General features: G+C 39.2%; 1 protein-coding gene across 6 annotated transcripts in view; it reads left to right on the top strand.

Annotated features, from left to right (window-relative positions):
- The window catches only part of Abca9 (ATP binding cassette subfamily A member 9), an 80870-nt gene that overhangs the window by 15875 nt on the left and 44125 nt on the right, over positions 1 to 20870 (top strand). For all 6 annotated transcript variants that reach the window (XM_036194660.1, XM_036194662.1, XM_036194661.1 and 3 more), the window contains exons 4-15: positions 2313 to 2477; positions 3929 to 4032; positions 4546 to 4772; positions 8119 to 8260; positions 8856 to 9041; positions 12471 to 12618; positions 15299 to 15467; positions 16777 to 16835; positions 17052 to 17162; positions 19597 to 19772; positions 20083 to 20202; positions 20375 to 20513. In XM_036194660.1, the coding sequence (XP_036050553.1) occupies positions 2313 to 2477; positions 3929 to 4032; positions 4546 to 4772; positions 8119 to 8260; positions 8856 to 9041; positions 12471 to 12618; positions 15299 to 15467; positions 16777 to 16835; positions 17052 to 17162; positions 19597 to 19772; positions 20083 to 20202; positions 20375 to 20513 (1746 nt within the window). The remainder of the gene's footprint in view (positions 1 to 2312; positions 2478 to 3928; positions 4033 to 4545; positions 4773 to 8118; positions 8261 to 8855; positions 9042 to 12470; positions 12619 to 15298; positions 15468 to 16776; positions 16836 to 17051; positions 17163 to 19596; positions 19773 to 20082; positions 20203 to 20374; positions 20514 to 20870) is intronic.

The following is a 20870-nucleotide window of genomic DNA, read 5'->3' as shown; positions in this document are numbered from 1 at the left end:
CATTGATGGCAGCTAATAGCCCCCCAAAGAGACCATCAGAAATTAGGAGCTTCTAACTAGGTAAAAAGGATGACCCTAACAAGGTCACACATGAAGGGTCCCAGGAAGGGAAAATAGTTAAGATCTCCTGGGTAAGCTGAGAAGAGGGTTAGAAGGGAAGGGATGAGGGATGGGAACAGGAGGGACTGAGATGTCCTAGTGGAAGATGGGATGGAGAGGGGAGCAATGAAAGAGATATCTTGGTAGAGGGAGCCATTATGGGGCTAGGAAAATTGCCAGGATCCAAAGGATGACCCTAGCTAAGACTCCTAGCAATAATGGAGAGGGTGCCTGAACTTACCTTCCCCTATAATTATATTACTGACTACCCTAATTGTCATCACAGAACCTTCATCCAGTAACTGATGGGAGCAGATGCAGTGATCCACAACCAAACAATGGGCTGAGCTCCTAGACTTCAGTTGAAGAGATGGGAGGAGGGATCACAGGAGCAAGTGAGGTCAAGATCTTGATGGGCAGAACCACAGAGACAGATAACCCAAGGTGGTGGGAGCTCATGGACTCTGGCCTATCAGCTGGGGAACATGCATGGGACCAAACTAGGCCCTCTGAATGTGGGTGACAGTTACATGGCTAGATATTTGGAGAGCCCTTGACAGTGGGACCAGGACTTATGCTGGGTGCATGAACTGGCTTTTTGGAACACATTCCCTAGGGTGGGATACCTTGCTCAGCCTTGACACAGCGGGTAGGGGCTTATCCTGCCTCAACTTAGTATGCCATACTTTGTCGACTCCCTGAGGGAGGCCTTACCCTCCCTGAGTAGTGGATGGGGGTAGGAAGGGAAAGAGGCGTGGGGGTGGCAAGAGCAGGGAAGGGAGAGGGAACTAGGATTGGTATGTAAAATGAAAAAAAAATTTTATTAAAATAAATAATTTTTTTTAAAAAAAGAAAATAATTGGCTTCTAATCTAGCAACACATTACCTCCTGTAGTCTGGCTAAAAGGATCATACCCGAGTCTGATTAAAAGCCTCCAATACAGCTATTGAACCTCAAGAAATCTGCTGCATTACAAGGAACATGTTGAATTGTACCAAGAATATATGCATAACAAAATCAAGACTGCAAAATTATGAGGGTTATCTGGCCTGGGATGAATAGCAGCCACTGCCACTATATGAGTTAGAACAAATGGCCATTTAAGTAAACAGTATTTAGATTTAACAGTTGTATATTACCTTGTCTGTTTGAACACATTGGCACCATTGCCAAACAAAAATAGCATATTCTCTTATCACAGGTCTGTCTGTGTGTACACTGAAATGGATGGACTAGTATTGCTATTATTTAAAATTGATCATGGTTTAAATTTTTCCTTCTTTTTAATTTAATTAGATTTTTTTCTATTTGTTTTACATCTCGACCCATTCCAATCGCAGTTTCCCCTCCCCCTTCTCCTCCTAACCCCTCCCCTCACATCCCCTCCCCCCATTCCACTCCTCCTCTGTCTTTGTTCAGGAAGAGGCAGGGCTCCCATGGGTGTCAACAAAGCATGGCATGTCAAGGTGAGTTCGGACTAAGCTCCTCCCTTGTATTAAAGCTGGGCGAGGAGACCCAGTGTGAGGAGTAGGTTCCCAAGAGCCAGCCAAAGCATTAGCAACAGGCCTTGCTCCCACTGCTAGGAGTTCCACAAATAGACCAAGCTATACAACTGTCACACATGTGTAGAAGGCCTAGGTCGGTCCCATGCAGGCTCCCTAGCTGTAGGTCCAGTTTGTGAGCTCTTCTCAGCCCAGCTTAGTTGTTTCTGTGGGTTCCCTTGTTCATTATAGCTTAAATTTTTGGCTAAATTCTTTAGAGAGATATGAAATATTTTTCAATAAGATTATCTGCCAGGGGCTGGATAGATGGTTCAGTGGTAAATACCACTTGTCACTCTTGGAGAGGAACTGGGTTTGATTCCCAGCCACACCTTGTGGCTCATAACCACCCATAACTCCAGTTCCAGGGACTTTGAAGCCTTCTGATTTCCTCTGGCACCAGGCACACATATGGTACATACACATATATGCAGGCAAAACATTCATGCGCAAGATATATAAATCTAAAAAATAAAAGAGTGTTTGCCATAAAATATTTTCAGTTTGATTAGAACATTTGAAATATCCCACTTCATTCTAAGTGTGAGTGTACTAGGGAAGAAATAACTTGAACATAAAATTACCTCAATGCACTTAAATCTGGTATGCTGTAATTGGACCACATAGGAATCTTACTTAATTAACTATTATTCCCTTTCTTCACATGGCAGGAAGAAGAATCGTGGCATGTCCTGATGAAAAATGTATGAACGAACTAGACTTAAATTACTCAATAGATGCGGTGAGAGTCATCTTTAAGGACACATTCTCATATCATTTGAAATTTTCTTGGGGTCAGAGGATCCCTCAAGTAAAAGAACACAAAGACCATTCAGGTAACTTTGCCATTAGGAAAAACAAATTCATGTAGATATTGCTATATGCCATTAGACCCGAGGGGCTTGCACAGAAAAAGTGAAATGAATGACACAAGCCCCTATGCTAATTTCCAAGCATCAATGGATTAAGCTTTATTAAATAAGACCTCCATTTGCTAAAAATATATAATTTTATTGGTATATATTCCTTGTATATAGTGATGGATTTAATCAAAACATTCAGTCAAGCCTGTTGTATACTTTGACCATATTCCCACCCTTTTCTCCTCTCTTCCTCCTATTATCCTCATTCAGTCTTGTCTACAATCATGTCATTCACTTATATGTATATATAATTTTATGTACTTATATAAAATCTAGGTTCTATAAATGAGAGGAATATGATCATTTGTCCTGAGTTTGACTCATTTTGTTTAATATGATGACCTATTGTATTCATTTTCCTTCAAACTACAACAGTTCTTTTTCTTTATGGCTGAATAAAACTTCGCTGTATATAGGTGTATCTGCTCACCTGTTGGTAGATGCTTAGACAGGCTCTACCTCCAACTGGTGTGAACAGTGCCGCAGTAAACACAGGCATTCAAGCATGGTCATGCCCCATGATATGTAGATCCAGAGTCCTGGCACAAACTGCAGCTAGCTAGCTTTCTTAGACATATAACAGCTCCGCTTTGAGTGTTTCTGGAGCCTCCATGCTTATTTCAAAGTTATACTTTAAGTTTACTGTTCCACTAAGAACTTACAGCCTTGCCATGAGTCCAAGACCAACCTGAACTACAGAATGAGATCCCATTTCAAAAAAACTGAACATAGCCAGGCGTTGGTGGTGCATGCCTTAATCCCAGGACTCAGGAGGCAGAGAGGGGCAGGCGGATCTCTGAGTTCGAGGCAAGCCTGGTCTACAAAGCTAGTTCCAGGAAAGGCGCAAAGCTACACAGAGAAACCCTGTCTTGAAAAACAAACAAACAAACAAACAAACAAACAAAAACAAAAACCAAAAAACCCTAAATGTTACATGTTATTTTTTTCTGTTTGCTTCATTAAAACCTTTGAGAAATCTTAGGGTGGGTCATTCCCACCCATTTAAAAATAGCTGTGTTTTTTGTGTTAGTGAGTTTGTTCTTTGTTTTTTTGGCACAAACAACAGAAGGAAGCAGCCGAAACAAACATTTTAAAGTTGAAATAATAGAAAATAGTATGAAAAATAATCAAGAGCTCATCTTTTATTTTTTTTATTTTTTTCAAGAACTAATCTTAAAGAATTTTAACAAAACAATTTTGGTATTTCCTCTTTGGGCATGTTCAACAACCTGAACCTATATGTCTTACCATACATTGTCCTATTGTAGATTTTAAACACATTTTGGATAATTACAGATTTTTATTTGTCCTGTAGCTAAGACTGTCTGGTCACATAATCGTGGTTGTGTCTTCTTTTCTTGAAGCTCCTTGTGAGACAGTGAACAACAAAATGACTTGTAAAAATTCAGTCTTCTGGGAGAAAGGCTTTGTGGCCTTTCAAGCTGCCATTAATGCTGGCATCATAGAGGTGAGTATTAAGTTAAAGGAAACTAAATCCATTACACACTGAATTTTGAGAGGTGGCGATATTGATTGTCTTATTTTGTAATTTGTTTGTTTTTAGCCACTAAGCATAGTATGTCGAACAACTTCTGTATCCAGACTGTAGTGTCAAGGTACTGGTGACTTGAAAATATACACAATATAGGCACTTTTAAGCAGAGATCCTGGTGAGACAGAGGTAGAAATATAGATATGCAGTCATTATAAGGGTTCAGGGTCTATTGTGGAGCAGTAAATTGTGTACTACATGAACAATAAAACAAGAGCTACTCTGATAGAAGCTCCAGAGAAGGTCTAGTTTGAAGTGTCACTCCAGTTAATTTTAAAAACAAGAGTAAAAAATTCTTCTTCTACTGGACTTAATGTAGAACCTTGGACATTCCAAGAAGTACATGCCTTCTTACAGTTTGAGGAAAAGAGTCCAAAGTTTTAATTAGATTAATGATAATAATTTGTTCATTGTGGTGTCTTTGTTTAGATCACAACAAATCATTCAGTGATGGAAGAACTGATGTCTGTTATTGGTTCAAATATGAAGATACTACCTTTTATTGGCCAAGGAGGAGTTACAACGGATTTTTTAATTTTCTTCTGTGTTATCTCCTTTTCTTCATTTATATACTATTTATCAATCAACATTACTCAAGAAAGGCAATACATTACAGCATTGATGGCAATGATGGGACTTCGGGAGTCTGCTTTCTGGTAAATTGCATGTCTGTGATACACCAATCAGCACTTATAAACAGATTAACTTAACTATGGGGACTCCTTAGGCTTGTTTATCCCATACTAGACTTGATACTTAAGAAAACTATGGTGTATAAATGTTTGAAATACATGAACTCACACGCTTGTAAAACTGGAATTTTCTCTATTTCTTTGACTTAAAGAAAGCTTGAGTTGCTTCCCATCTTCAGGGCCCTAACAACACAGAGTTATTGTTCTCTTAGTTACTAGTTATTATGTTTATGTGAACCAACATCTGTGAGAAGTTCAGAATTTTTTTATGTAAAATGAAATATGTATTTCAGATACTATGTTAAATGTGATGATGAGTTGACCCCACTTTATGTGGGTTATTTAAGAGAAGCTATTATGTCCTGAGCACTGAGCTTTTCTTAATAGAGACAAGAAAGCAGAGGGGTTAGGACGATGACCAACCCAGTGGGAAGCCGTAGACTGTCTTCATCTCAGCAGTTAGTAGCTACCACTTTGGATGTGTTACTCAAACTCTTTCAACTGAAGTTTTCTTTTCTGTGAAGCTCTGATCACACTTCTACTTCTTGTTGACCGCAGGATTAAATAAAATGTACTTAGAGTGTCTTACACTGAAGTTTGGAAACATTAAACATTCTCTAGATGTCAGTTGATGGAAGTGTAGATAACAGTGCATCGTGAAAGGACAGTAGACATAAGTTAAGAAACCAAGGATCCAGTAGTTAGTGACAAGATTTAAAATAAGATTAGCCAAATGACATATTAGAGACAGGCAGAGACGTAGAAATGAGTACAGAGTCAGAAAGCAATAGTTTGAATGTCAGGCTTGTCTTTCACGAACTGACCATTATTTTCAATGTTAAAAATGGTATGGAGAAGCCAGGCAGTGGTGGCGCACACCTTTAATCCCAGCACTCAGGAGGCAGAGTCAGGCAGATCTCTGTAAGTTCGAGGCCAGTCTGGTCTACAGAGCGAGATCCAGGACAGGCACCAAAACTACATAAAGAAAACCTGTCTCGAAAAAACAAATAACCAAAAACAACAACAAAAAAGATGGTATAGAGTATGCACAATTACAGGAACATGCTAGTGTCTGAAGAGAAAAACTACTGAATAGGAAGAATATACATTTTACTGGCTGGCTTGTGCCAAATTTGCTATTTTTTTCCTAAAATAATTTTCACTATACTAAGTATGGAAATAAAGAAGATAGAGGCTGGAGAGATGAATCAGCTGTTTAGAGCACATGCAGCTCTTGAGGACCCATGTTTGCTTCCCAGCATCTCAGTCTGATAACTTTCAAGTGCCTGTAACTACAGGTCAGGGGAGCTCATGCTTCTGGTCTCCACAGGCACACACACACACATGTGCGCATACTCCCCTCCACACCAACCCACAGAGATACACATATACAAAACGTAAAATGAAATACATTTTTGAAAAAAGAAAAGAGATGACAGGTTTGATGTAATACATATTTTTTCTTTTGTACCTTTGTGTATTAAAATCATGTCCATAATATTGAAGAGAATTTGTTCACTATATTTTAAAAGATATTGAAAACTATGAAGAGCCAATGGAAGGTAATACATTAAAAAAATCTAGTGAGGAGGGGTTTAAAAAATATTAGGGATTCCTTGGAGGAAAGACTGATATTTTATTTGATTGAAATAAAGAAGTTTATAGAAGGCAGATGGATGAATAATTTCAGGTAATCACAGTGTACTGTGAAAAGGGCATTATTAAAATTGAACAGGAGAAACAAGACTTCCTGAAGTTGATGGGATTTTCTATTATAAATGAAAGGAAGCTAGCTGTCCATTGTAGATCTATCACCATGTTATATCCACAAAATATCAAACTAATTTAATTCTTTAATCTTTTCCCAGAGAGGAAATTGAAATGTAAGGAAATTAAACAATTGCTTCTTAACATATTTAGTTATAATGTAACAGAGAAAATTTGAACCTAAGTCTGTGACATTACTGGACCCTGTGCAGAGCCCCCTTCTGTCTTTGGCATCAGTAGTAAATACGCCTCTTCATATCCACCTACTTGGCTGTATTCCCCATGGATATGCTCTGGGTATTCCTGCGCTGAATCATCTATGTCCGCAGCTGGCAAACTACTTTTATGCAGGCTGTGAAGTAGGAGTGGTGTTTTCACTTTCAGAGCTGGGAAGAAAATAAAAAGAGCAGCAGTTGTTTAGGGGACATAAAAATCGATTGGAAACTCAAATGTCATTGTCTATGAACACTGTCTCATTGGGATACAGCCACACCTTTTGGGCATAGATTGTCTGTGATTGCTCTTGTGCTGTGAAGGCAGCACTGATGGCGACAAAGGTTGTTTGGCTTGCAAAGCCTAAAACATGGGCAGTGTGTCTCTTTGGTGCCCATGTTGTTTCCATGACTTCCTTATGAAAGAAGTTTAGCAAAACTGAAAAAGCAGCACCGATTCTTCCTTAAACTCTTCCTAAAACTCTTCCTATAATCCTTTCTCGATCATGCTCATTTTACCGTCCAGTTCATGTCCTTCTAACTTTGCACACTTAGCTACTGTCTCAGTTTCACTCTGTTGCTGTGATAAGCAAACGGCTACCCAGGGAAGGAAAGGATATACTTGGATTATACTTCCCTGGTCAGAGTCCATCACTGAGGGAAGGCTGGACCATAACTTACCCTAAGAACTCAGAGGCAGGAACCATGGAAGAATGCTGCTTGCTGGCTCCTTCTCTGGCTTGCTCTCTGGCTTGTGCTTAGCTAGCTTTTTATACAGGACCACCTGCCTGAGGAATGTAGCTGCCCACAGCGGATGATGCCTTTCTGTATTATTCAATAGGTCCATGCCTCACAGACATGCCCACAGACCAAGCTGATCTAGGCAATTCTGCAACTGAGGCTTCTCCTCTCCCAGATGACTCTAATCTCCATCAAGTTGACTATTTATTATTGTACACATTTACTTGCTTATTATCTACTTTACTCTATAGAATATGAGCTTTAAGCTAGGCGGTGGTGGCACATGCCTTTAATCCCAGCACTCGGGAGGCAGAGCCAGGTGGATCTCTGTGAGTTCAAGGCCAGCCTTGTCTATAGAGGGAGATCCATCCAGGACAGGTACCAAAACTACACAGAGAAAGCCTGTCTTGGGGAAAAAAAAAAAAAAAGAATATGAACTTTAAGATAAGGAGTTTTCTGATTCATTAGGAATTACCCTTTTAAAAGAAATGCTTGATAAATCACACACTTTAAAATCCATTTGCTTAGTAAGTGGATGAATGGAGTGACTGAGTCATAGCATTTGCACTAATCCTGTGTTTTCTGGCCAGGCTTTCCTGGGGTTTGATGTATGCTGGCTTTATCCTTGTCGTGGCTACTTTGATGTCTCTTATTGTGAAATCTGCCCAAGTTGTCGTCTTAACTGGTTTCATGGTGGTGTTCCTTCTTTTTCTCCTTTATGGCCTGTCTTTGGTAAGTTGGTGAGTTCTTCCCTCGACTTCCTTCCCTCCAATCATGCATCACTAGTTGTGTTTCTGTCCTTTCTGTTCTGTGCAGTATTTGCACAAGGCATTATCCATGTAGTATCCAACTGAAAATTATGAGACATACTTTCCAAATACTATGCGGTCAGCTTTCAGTCCCTATAACACACACCTGAGACAATCAGCTAACAAGAAGAAAATGGTTTTGGTTTTTTCCCCCATAGTTTTGGAGATCTCAGCCCAGGGTTGGTTGACCTGTGTCAACCTTGTTTTGGCCTGTGTCTGGGAAGCATATCATGTTAGCAGATCATGGTAGATAAAAGTTGCTTACGTCATGGCCAGGATGTCAGAAAGAGGAAGAGGCTGGGCGTTTACAATCCCCTTTAAGGATGAGCATCCAATGACAGGAAAGCTTCCCACATGCCCCACTTCTTAAACATTCTGGCACCTCTCGGTAGTGCGTTGGGCTGAAGACTTTAACATGGTTGCCTTTGGATAACACAAATCCAAACATGAATTTCCTTTTAGTGTGCAAGCGATGGTCCTCAGACCACCATACCAGTTATTTTTTTTTCTCCCCTCAGATAACTTTAGCTTTCCTCATGAGTGTGTTGTTAAAGAAACCTTTTCTCACTGGTTTGGCTGTCTTTCTCCTTACCATCTTTTGGGGAAGTCTGGGATTCACAACATTGTACAAACATCTTCCTGCCTTTATGGAATGGAGCTTGTGTTTCCTTAGCCCCTTTGCCTTCACGACTGGAATGGCCCAGGTAAGAAGTAAGATCATCGTTTTTTGGGTTTTTTTTCATGTTATTAAAATTTATTTTTATTTATTTGGATGTGTGTGTGTGTGTGTGTGTGTGTGTGTGTGTGTGTGTGTGTGTACATGGACAGGCATGCTGTGACATTAGAGATCAGAGGACAACTTGGCAGGTGCCAGTTCTCTCCTTCCACCATGAGATTGCAGGGGTCAAACTCAGGCACTGTTACCGGCTGAGCTGTCCTTGCTGTTCCATGATTGTATTTATGTTCACAACACTCCAAACACATTCCTTCTATGATTTATGTAATATGCACCAAACACTAAAGTTGTCTCCCTATTTTTATAGAGAGAGAAATTTAAAGGATAAGGGACATTTTTTGTTTTCTCTCATTTTTTAATATTTTGTAATTTTTAACAATTATGATATGATCCCATCATTTCCCCTTCCTTTTTCCTCCTTCCACCACTTTCCAGGCCCCACCTCCCCATCTGTATCACTCCCTTTCAAACTCATGGCCTCTTTTTCTTTGTTATTGTTACAGAGAGAGAGAGAGAAAGACACAAATACATAAAGATATAAATACAAACTGATCCTTTTAGTGTTACTTGTATGTATGTGATTTCAGGGCTGACTACTTGATATTGGATAACCAATTAGGGGGCTCATCCTTTAGGAAGACACATTCTTTCTCATCGTCCTTAGTTGCCTGTAGTTTCTTTGATCAGGGGTGGGACCCCTGTGAGATTTACCTCATCCACATTAGTATGTCTATTGGTGTCCTTTTTCAGGTCTTGTTTAGGCATATTCTTAAAGTATAATGAGTGCGGTTTCCCTGTCACGTACAGCAGACACACCTTACAGTAATTTTCCTATTCCTCTGGTTGTTCTTAAAATCTTTCTTCTATCTCTTCTGTTCCCTGAGCTGTAAGTACAAGTTGTGTTGTATCCATTTTAGCGAAGAACCCCACAATCAGTTGTTGTTTACATTTTGACCAATGTAATTTTCTATAATGGTCTCCATCTGTTGCAAAGAAAAGCAGCTTTGATGAGAAATTAGAACTGCACTTAACTGTGGGCATAAGGATAAATATTTAAAATGCAGTTAGGAGCTGTGCTGATTCAGTAAAGTGACAGTTGAAGGTTTTCTTCTAAGATCAATGACCTCACCAGCCCTGAGTAGCTGGCTAGATTTCTTGTACCAGGCATGAATCCACTCTTGTTAAGACTTCAGTCCAATTACAGAGCTGTTGGTTAACATCAAGATATGAATACTGCTATTAGACCATTAGGGTTGTTTTGCCATGCTGGTCATTGTTGTGGTTAGTAGGCATCACAGCTGGGTAGGATTCTTAGTTGCTTCCCTCTCTTGGCAGCTTTCATACCATTGTTCAGTACTGTGAAAATTAGTCTTCAGGGAGGAGGCTTTCAAGTCAGATCTAGGTCAAATCCTCCCAGTCTTGTGTATGAAGTGCATGGTGCTTTTAGCAATAGAGACCTACCTCCAACATCTGGGAGATAGCAGCAATAGCCTGTAGTGTTTGGGGAATCTTTTGGACTCCCATAAACAACTTGAAAGAGGGTTTCTCATGACTGTTCCTAAGATTTTTGTTAATTTATGGCTCTAAATATAGAATGACATTTGACAGTTGATGTGGCTCAGCTTATACTTCTAACTAAATATTTGTCTGATTTAAACTTGAGAAACATGAGCCTTAATAGTATCACAAATATTAGAAATTTGAGAATTTGAAAAAAAATTAAATTTAATTGGGCATTTCTACATGAAATTAAATTAATTGCTGTGAAATCATTGTATGCTATCGAAATTATTCTTTTCTTTTATGCCCAACTAAAAACTGCTGGGATCCATCCCCAGTGGTAAACGGGTTCCTAGAGGATGTATGGATTTGGTGAGAGAAGGAGTAACCTAGCCGTGATGGTCAGGAGAAACTTGCAGACTGACTGACTAGCAGCCAGAGAACTTCTTTATTTATAAAGAATTTAGTAAGCAGGGAGAGATTCATGTTGTTCTAAAACATTGATCATATCATTTTTGGTTTTGGACATGTGTTTCTTGCTCATCTTTTAGTCATCATTAGTAAATTACGACAGAACAGAGTTACCATTTCCAATCATTTCCCCTCAAGATTTGAAATCATTGATAAACAAAGTTATCATTTTTCCTCATTAACCCATAACCCAATTTTTAATACTCTAGAGCCATATGACAGCCTGTTCTCAGGCTGGTAGCTCTGGTTGCTTCAAGGATGCTAGACCAAAACAAAATCTTCAAGCCAGCCCAGGCATATTGCCATGTCCCAAGCAGTGTATTATTAACTCTTAATAATCAGAGTGTCCAAGAAAAATCCTCAGGCCAAAGCTGATACAGTTATTATTCAAATTCTGATATAATACAATGCTCATATTTTATATCTATTTAAAATTTGTTTATATGTCTGATCCTGGCATTCTTTTGTTCTTTGATCATATGACATCACAGTGACTCTGCATATGGTAGCTTTACTAAGAAAGGGAGGTCTCATGCTTATATCATCCTTCCACTCCATTCTTTGCTCATCAATATAAGTCTCTGTGTAGGGCAGAGGTAACTTCAGATAATCTAACTTTGTTGCTGTACATGCCATGTAATTGCCCGAGTGTATAGTGGGAAGAGGCTTGCAATCTGAACTGTGACCAACTCCTCTAGCAAACCAAATCTTGTTGGCTTTTTAAAGTTTACTTTGTTTTGAATATCTTGGTCCTGAGTAAGTACAAGGATGAATGTTTCAAGAATGTCTCATAGCCTCATTATGTGTGAAGTAGATATGGATATATATCTCCCTAAAAGCTGGAGGGGTAGTATGTTCAAGACTTTCCTGGGGAAGCTTAGAAGCAATACTCCTGGGAGAAGGCATAAATGACTCATAAGAAATTTTCCATCAATCCAATATCTCCAAATATAAATATTAAAAGTCCCTCAAGTATACAACAGGTGGAGATGATAACCAAAGGTGGCATGGCGGCCATCCTGAGGCTCAGCTTTGCTGGATCTTTGTCAGGCAGCTATGCTGGCTTTATGCTTTTGCTGTTCCCATATGGCCGTGCCAGCTCACAAACTTTCATTCCTCAATGTTTTTCACTCTGATATGGAGTGCCCCACTCAAGAACACCTTCCCCCTTGATTCCTTCTAATCCTAATGAATTTTTGTATTTGATATGTCTCAAATACCACCTTCCTGGATGTTTTTTTTTTTTAACCTCCTCTGAGGAGAATTAGCCATAAAAGTAGCTGCCATGAATGGCAATAGGCTGAGCTGTATAAAGATATAAATTGTAAATCATTTACCTTTTGCTTTGGTATCTAGCAGAACTAAGACAATAATTACCTATCAAAATTCATTAATCTTTTAAAAACTCTATGCATTTCTTTTTCAGCTTATACATTTGGACTATGATGTGAATTCTAATGTTAATTTGGATTCTCCAAACAACTCGTACCTGATCATAGCCATCCTTTTTATGTTGGTTTTGGATACTTTTCTCTATTTGGTACTGGCATTGTATTTTGACAAAATTTTACTCAGTAAGTAGTACAATTATTGTAATTTTGTACATTTTTATTACCCTTTAAAATAGTCTGTCATGTTGTGACCCCCCCCAAACATTATAACATTATTTTCATTGCTACTTTATAATTACAATTTTGCTACTTTTATGAATCATAAAGTAAATGTCTGATATTTCCAATGGTCTTAGGTGACCCCCGTGAGAGGGTCATTTGACCCCCAAAAGGGTTGCATTCCACAGGTTGAGAACCACTCTTCTACAATGTATTGAATATAAATGGTATAGCATTTTCTTTTCAAAATTTCTGGAATTATAGGTAACATTTTGAGAATTCCATACCTGTATACAATGAAACATGATCATATTCACCCTCCATTCTACTTCCAGCTTCCCCCAGGTCCCTCAAAATATGCTTTCCCTCCTTTATCTTTGTTTTAAATAATCCATTAATTCCAGTTAGTAGTGCCCCTATATGCATGGGGAGTGGCTCTCCACGGGAGTATGGGAAACCAGTCAGTGACCATACCCCTGTAAAACATGATCCTCCCTTTCCCAGCAACTATGCATTAACACTATTTCTTCAGAATGGGATAGAGCCTGGAGCTCCTCTATCCCGTCTGTGCTGACATTTTGACTGGCTTGATCTTATATAGGTCTTATTCAGAAAACCGCACCTCATCTTAGCTCATGATTGCAGTAGCCACATCATGTCTAGAAGACAGTACTTTATAACACTCCTCCCCATCCTTCAACACTTATGGTCTTTACACCTCTTCTTCCACAATATGTCCTGAGCCTTGGTGATGGTGGTGTTTATATTGATGTCTCATTTAGGGCTAAACATTCAGTAGCCTCTTACTGTCAACACTTTAGACAATTATTTATTGACTACACTCCACTGCAAAAAGAATCTTCTCTGATGAAGGCTGAGAGCAGTATAGGTCTATGGATGTGCTGGCTAGTTTTCTGTCAGCTTGATATACTGGGGGCAGTGTTACCCTTGGGCTGATGGACTTGGGTTCTATAAGAAAACATTCTGAGGAAGCCCTAGGAATCAAGCCAGCAGGCATCACTCTTCCATGGCCTTTGCTTCAGTTTCCATCTCCAGGTTTTTTCCTTGCTTCAGTTCTTGCCCTGAGTTCCCTCAGTGATGGACTAATAGGTTGTAAGGTAAAATAAACCCTTTCCTCCCCAAGTTACTTTTGGTCGTAGTATTACAGCAATTGAAACCCCAACTAAGAAAATGGGTATAGACATAAGTATTTAGAAGACAATCTGACAACATGGCCATTCAGCAAAATAACAATACCAGGATCTTCCCTAGGGCCCATGACCTCCAAGTCATGGGTTTTTGACCAGGATTACACTACCAGGCATGAAATTTCCTCCTGTGGAGCAGACCTCAAATCCAATTATAAAGTAGCTATTTACCTGCTAATAGCTGTGCCATTATTGCAGTAGATACATCTTACTTGGCTTGTTAGTGTTGTAACACACATGGTCAAGTGCTGAATAAGACTATAGATGTTTTTTCTCCCCTCTGAAACCTGCTTTTTACCTTCTGGTGCTATGGAAGCTGGCCAGTATGGAGGAAGCTTTTTGAGTAGCTGGGTATTAATTTCTCTATGTCCTTAGCCAAAGTATGTGGTGTCTAGGGTCTTACTATATAGGTAGGGTGGGCATCCAAAGACAATGTCAATGCCTTTGTTTTCTTGGAAATCCCTGGGGATCCCCTGACGAATAACTCTTAGGAAGCTATCTTATGCTTTGTATTTCATTTTCATTTAGTACTTACTCATGTCTTTTGGGGTGACATTGTCCACTTATGCATGGTAATTCCATTTGAACTCTTGAAATTAGCTTACTAACTAGCGGGTTTCCATAAGGCCTTTTCATAAATTCTTAGTTTTGGTTAACTCACTCATTACTCCCTCCTCTTGCTCTTCTCCCATCCCTATCTCCCTTCAAATCCTTTAACCCTCAGTATTTCCCTCTTCTTTCATTTTCCATGTGTTCTACTATCCTTTTGCTGATACTGTTTTTAGGTTGGGTTGTGAGATAGCAGAACTATATGTGGCTTTTCTCATCCTTGTCTTTTGGGTTAGCCCAGTTTCTCCCTCATACCTCCCAACCAATGACTCTTCTCTTTTTAAGTCTTTTTACCCTGATAATCTACTTCACTACTCTCATTTTACCTCTAATCTACTATCCCCCTCCTTAAACCCCACCCCTCTCTAGTTTCCTGGCTTCTATTTTGCTCCAAGTTAAACACACAAAACAAAATATTTGAAGCTAGGTTCTGCATATGAGAAAGAACATAGAGCATTTGTCTTTCTGGGGTTGAGTTACCTCACTTAGTATAATTTTTTCCCAGTTCCATATGTTCGCTTGCAAATTTAATTTTTCTTAGAGCTGAGTAATATTTCATGTTTATATGGACCACATTTATCCATTCATTTTGGTCTTAATAGAATGTTTAAGTTCCTCTTGAAACAAGTCACTCTGCACTAAAGACTCTTTCTTTTGGTTTACACTGCTGCATTTTTTTCATATTGGAAATACCGCATTAGGTGGTACTACCTAGCATGATAATGTGGGCTCAGGGTGAGAGTAAAAGAGGCTGATTTGGCATTCTTCATTGAACAGACTGCAATCCTTGAAGTGGTGACTGACCTGATGCTTACCTGTTCATATAGGCAAGTATGGACATCAACGTTCTCCATTGTTTTTCCTGAAGTCATCTTATTGGTTTCAACCCAGAGGAGCTAATCATGTGGTCCTTGAGAATGAAATAGATTCTGACCCTTCACTGGATGACTCATTTGAACCAGTGCCTCCAGAATTCCAGGGAAAAGAAGCCATCAGGTAACAAATAATCACAGGCCCCAAATCAGGGACCTACCAGGCAAGACAATGATGTACAAAGATTTCCTTCTGAATCCCTCTGTACCCACATCCTTTCAGCCTACTGTTCTTACAAAAGGATATTCTTATTCTATATTGCACTGTATTTTATCCCATATCTGTCATTTATAATTGCTAACATCTTTTGGTACAGTAACCACTGTCAACAAGTAAGTACTACATTCACACTCTCATTGTCTTCCTGGTCTCTTCTTCATGTTTTGCTATGATGTTCTCTTGGTGATAAACAGTGCCACCACCTCTCCCCTATTCTTATACTCTTTCTCTATAATCTGCTTTGTCTCTTTTCACTTCCTTTCTTGGTGGATAAGATGAAAACAAAAATATAAGTGATGCAGAAAGGGAGCTAGAGACATTTCAGAAAGACAGGAAGAGATGATTAGACCATAGGGCACTAATGCCCTGCATCACCTCCCCCAGAAGCCATGCATGAGCTCTGGTCAGTGCTATGACTTCCAAACAAACATCTTTATCTTTATTTTAATTTTGTCTGTAGCCTGCATGATGCTTTGCTTTGATGTTATACAGAAATTAATGCCTATAGACTACACAGGATCTGGAGCATAGTAGACCTTCAACACATTGAAAATCTTCTGTATACTTTTTCTTTCTTTAAAACAGGATCTTAGTTTGTAAGCCAGTCTGGCCTGGAACTCATGATGTATCTGGCCTCAGATTGCCAAACTTCCTCTCTCAGTCCCGAGTGCTGGGATATGGACATGTGTCACCGCACTTCTACAGACTCTTAAGACCACCTCATCATTTTCTTCTCCTTTCCTCTTCTTCTGAAATTTCAAACATCTTGGGTTCTGCAATTCTTGTTTTCTGTAGGACTCAACCCTATGTGATAATTAGTGTTGTCATCCCTGCTTTATTACTGAGGACTTGGGCTCTGTGAGTTCCATATTTGTACCAGAAATGACACAGATGGGACTTCACTCAGTGTTTGACTCCAAAGCTCAAGACTTTCTGCACTGACATGATTCCCTTCACCCACACTGTGGGAATCTCCTACCATTGGTTTCTTCTCCAGTCATCTGCTGCAATCTATATGTACAGCTGCATGGAGTCACACACCAGCTACTCCCTCAACTTATTTTCTGTTGAACTGCAACTGTCAGAGATGCTGCATCTCATGGGATGCCTAGGATGCTTCTGACTGTGCCTATGAAAAATAAAGAACCTCCAGGTTTTATCAAGCCTCCTCCAATCTCTGTAATTTCCTCAAAACAGTTTTTCTTTTCTGCAGGATCAAAAATCTTAAAAAGGAATATACAGGAAAGTGTGGAAAAGTAGAAGCTTTAAGAGGTAATAAAATAAGATTCCATTTAACATAGGTGTTTGATTTAGAGACTTGTTGTAAAACTTCAGTAGATGAAGAAGAGATATTACAGACAGTTGGACAAATTTTAAGACTGATTTTATTTTGAAAATTAGTACCCACATACATCTATCTATGCAGTGAGAAACTGTGAACGGTGAACTATATAAGTACTGAATATAATCTCTTTGAAATCATGTCAGGTCTGGAATTTGACATATATGAAGGCCAGATCACTGCCCTCCTTGGCCACAGTGGAGCTGGGAAAACCACACTGATAAATACACTCTGTGGACTGTCACCCCCAAGTACAGGTAAGAGGACACTTATTCAAAGACAAACTCAAGGGCAAATGAATAAGTTGTGCTTTTCACTAGTTAACTTGCTGCATCATGTCATTAAGACAAAAAAAATTTGGAATTTTTCTTAAATGTTGCACAGTATGTGCACATGTTGAATTATGTTTCCTCATTAGTAGATAATGTTTTTAGATTTTCATACATCAGTTGAGAAGCTAAGAAAAGTTTTAGATGTTTCTTTATTTTTATATAATTGCACATATTTGTGAAAATGTTTGTGCTTGATACAAATGACTTTATAATTATTCAGTTATCAATTGACTTTTCTGCTAGATTAGATTTTATTTTGAACCCCTCCCCCACCCCGCTCTTGTCTCTATGTAGTATATAGATATGTGTGGATGAGCTTGGTTGGGTGAGGACATGTGGAGGTTGATGCCTTTCTCAATCACTTCTTCATCTAATGGGGTCCTTTGAGTCCAACTTACAAGATCTCTTCAGGGTTCAGTTCAGACACTACATCGAAGTGAAGGGAACTTGTAATATCTCTAATCTGAGGGTTTACAGACTAATTCACATGTGTGTTTTCTAGTTATGTCTCTTTATTGTTCTGTTTTCTTCTAATTTTCTTGTGCTAATTGTCTATAAATTCTTAGCTCTCATTCTCTAGTTCCAATTCCTCCCAGCTTCTTGTTAATCTAGCTTAAATACACTTCAGGACTTGAAGCAATTAGAAGATTCACATCTCATTAGGTGAGCAATAAGGGCAGAGCCATTTACCATGGCAACACAAAATTTCAAGTTTCAGGACTAAGACTGTGATCAGAGTCCGGTGGCACAGTGCCCAGTTAGATAAGCTTGAGACATAGGTCTTTTATCAGCTGTACTTGGCAAGTGAAGAACTGGCATGATATTGTAGGCTGCTTGTGTTAAGAACCTTGGTTAGACACCTGCAACTTCACTCTAGTTCACTATAAATCTTTTGAAGGGCTTTGATCCAAAAAGGCCAAACATCTGCAATTTCACTCGTGAATAAAATCTGTGAAAGTTCTGCCTGTAATCTTTCCCAACGGCACTTCCTTTGGCCAATTTGCCCTGCCAGTAAGCTAAGGATGGAGAACAGACCTCTAAATATCTAACAGTCACATGGAACAATAGATCTAGTTATGAAGCATATTCTAGTATACTTTCTATATATCAAAATTATACAGTTAAATGAGAAGTCATCTTCCTGACCATCCTGACAATATGTGTGCCCATAATATTGAGATATAATCATGAGATTACATATAAACATTACTTGAAAATGCGTGGTAATGGAAGATATCACATGTGTTATTGCACAAGTGAAATTACAGATGAAAGCAACAGTTTTCAGAGTCAGTGATCTGTAAGCCTTGCTGATGGGTTGTCCCATCAGAGAATAATTTCTCTGGTGGGTTCATATCTGAATTTACCAATTGCTATAAGTTGTAATTGGGTCATGGCCCACAATAGCTCATGACAATCGCTTCTGATATTTACCCTTTTGTTTAAAATTATTTTTTAGTTTAAAAATTCTTTTTATTTTTTGAAAATTTTATATATGTATACAATGTATCTGGGTCATATCTGCCCCACACTCCCACTCTCCAGCACCTCCCTATCCCACCCCAACTTATTTCCTCTCTTTCTCCCAAATTAATGCTTCATGTCTTAAAAAAAAACCCATAAATTCAAGTAGTGCTGTCCATATGCATATATGTGTGTGTGTGGTCATCCTCTGGGGGACAGGAAACCTACCCTTCACACACAAAGCAAAGTAACTCTGCCTCTCTCAGAAGCCATTAGCTCTTCAGCTTAAGGTGGGGCATTGGGAGCCTCTCTCCCTTCCATGCTGGAAATTTGAAGTCTCTTCACATTGCCTTCATCATCTTCTTCTTCTTCTTCTTCTTCTTCTTCTTCTTCTTCTTATTATTATTATTATTATTAGTTGTTTTGTTTTGTTTTTCAAGACAGGGTTTCTCTGTGTAGCTTTGCACCTTTTTCCTGGAACTCACTTGGTAGCCCAGGCTGGCCTCGAACTCACAGAGATCCACCTGTCTCTGCCTCCCGAGTGCTGGGATTAAAGGCATGTGCCACCACCGCCCGGCCTCATCTTGTTCTTTGAGAAAAGGTTTTGCACTTAACGGAAGCTCACTGTTTTGGCCAGGCTCGGTGATCAATGAGCTCAAAGTGTCTTCCTGTCTCCATCTGTCCTTCCTAGCAGTAAGACTCCAGGTGCATTCTGGTACACTCACACACACTAAAGTTTTACCTGATGCTGGAGATCTAAACCCCAGTTCTCATACCGCATAAGAAGCCCTTTACACTCTGTGTGTAGCAAGCAGGAAAAATATGCTTGAGTGAATCTTAGAATTACATAATTTATACTTTGTCCTGATGGTAACTCTTTACTTTCTCTGCATAGGTTCCGTCACCATCTATAACCAGACACTTTCAGAAATGGATGACTTTGATGCTGTCATCAAGCTCACTGGAGTTTGTCCACAATCCAACATACAATTTGGTTTTCTCACTGTGAGAGAAAATCTCAGGCTTTTTGCTAAAATAAAGGGAATTCTGCCACACGAAGTGGAGCAAGAGGTAAATGAACAGGCCCACTGTTAGGCACCGATGAAAATGAAATGGGTCACCTGGAAGACACTGAATGTGCTTGTATTGTCTGCACACATCTACTGTCTGAAATTTGCCACAAAGGGTCTTTATCAAGACAGAAAACTGTGCTTTAAAAGCAAGGGAGTCAGGGTGGTACATGCCCGTAATCCCCGCATTTGGGAGGCCAAGGCAGGAATATTGCTGAAGTTTAAGCCAGCCTGGGCTAGGGAGGGAGACTTGGTCTCAAAAACAGAACAAACATCTTTGGTTTTAGACTAAATGTTCTTTATTTTGTTAGATACACCGAGTTTTACGGGACTTAGAAATGGAAAATATTCAAGACATTCTTGCTCAGAATTTAAGTGGTGGACAAAAAAGGAAACTGACTTTTGGGATTGCCATTTTAGGAGACCCTCAGGTAAGGTGAACAAAAACCACTCATGAAATCAGATTGGAGATTCAGAAATTATTGTATTCAATACATTTGCAAACTTTTAAGCACAAATACCAATACTTTCACAACTACAGTGTTTTTAGAATCATCTTGCCCCAAAGGGAAAAATGACTATGTGGCACCTTCTACTGTCCAGGTTTTGCTACTGGATGAACCAACTGCTGGGTTGGATCCACTCTCAAGGCATCGCATATGGAACCTACTGAAAGAGAGGAAACTAGACAGAGTGATTGTCTTCAGTACCCAGTTCATGGATGAGGCCGATATTCTGGCTGGTAACTATAGTTTATATATATATATAATCTGTATATTTTTCAAAGTGACAAAGTAGGACTTAAATATGGGTTACAAACAGGCTCCATAGACACATCTCACTAGCAATAGCCACAGCCAACATAGGAGAATTGCTTTCACTCATTTGAGTCTGTGTTCCAGATAGAGAGCTTTGTCCCATGGATGGAGTCTTATCCCATCACAGAGAAGTAAAGGTTGTAAAGTATACAGTATTGTCTCAAACATGCCTTATTCCACATGGATAGATGCCAGTAGGCTTGTAATTCACTATGTACATGATTAATAACTTCCCTAACTGTGCAGAGAATAAGCAAACATAATTCATCATTTCAGTTACT

The sequence above is a fragment of the Onychomys torridus genome, chromosome 8 (assembly GCF_903995425.1).
Source record: "Onychomys torridus chromosome 8, mOncTor1.1, whole genome shotgun sequence".
Classification (NCBI taxonomy): domain Eukaryota; kingdom Metazoa; phylum Chordata; class Mammalia; order Rodentia; family Cricetidae; genus Onychomys; species Onychomys torridus.
The sequence above is the reverse complement of the archived record's forward strand: the minus strand, read 5'-3'. Positions and strand labels throughout refer to the sequence as shown.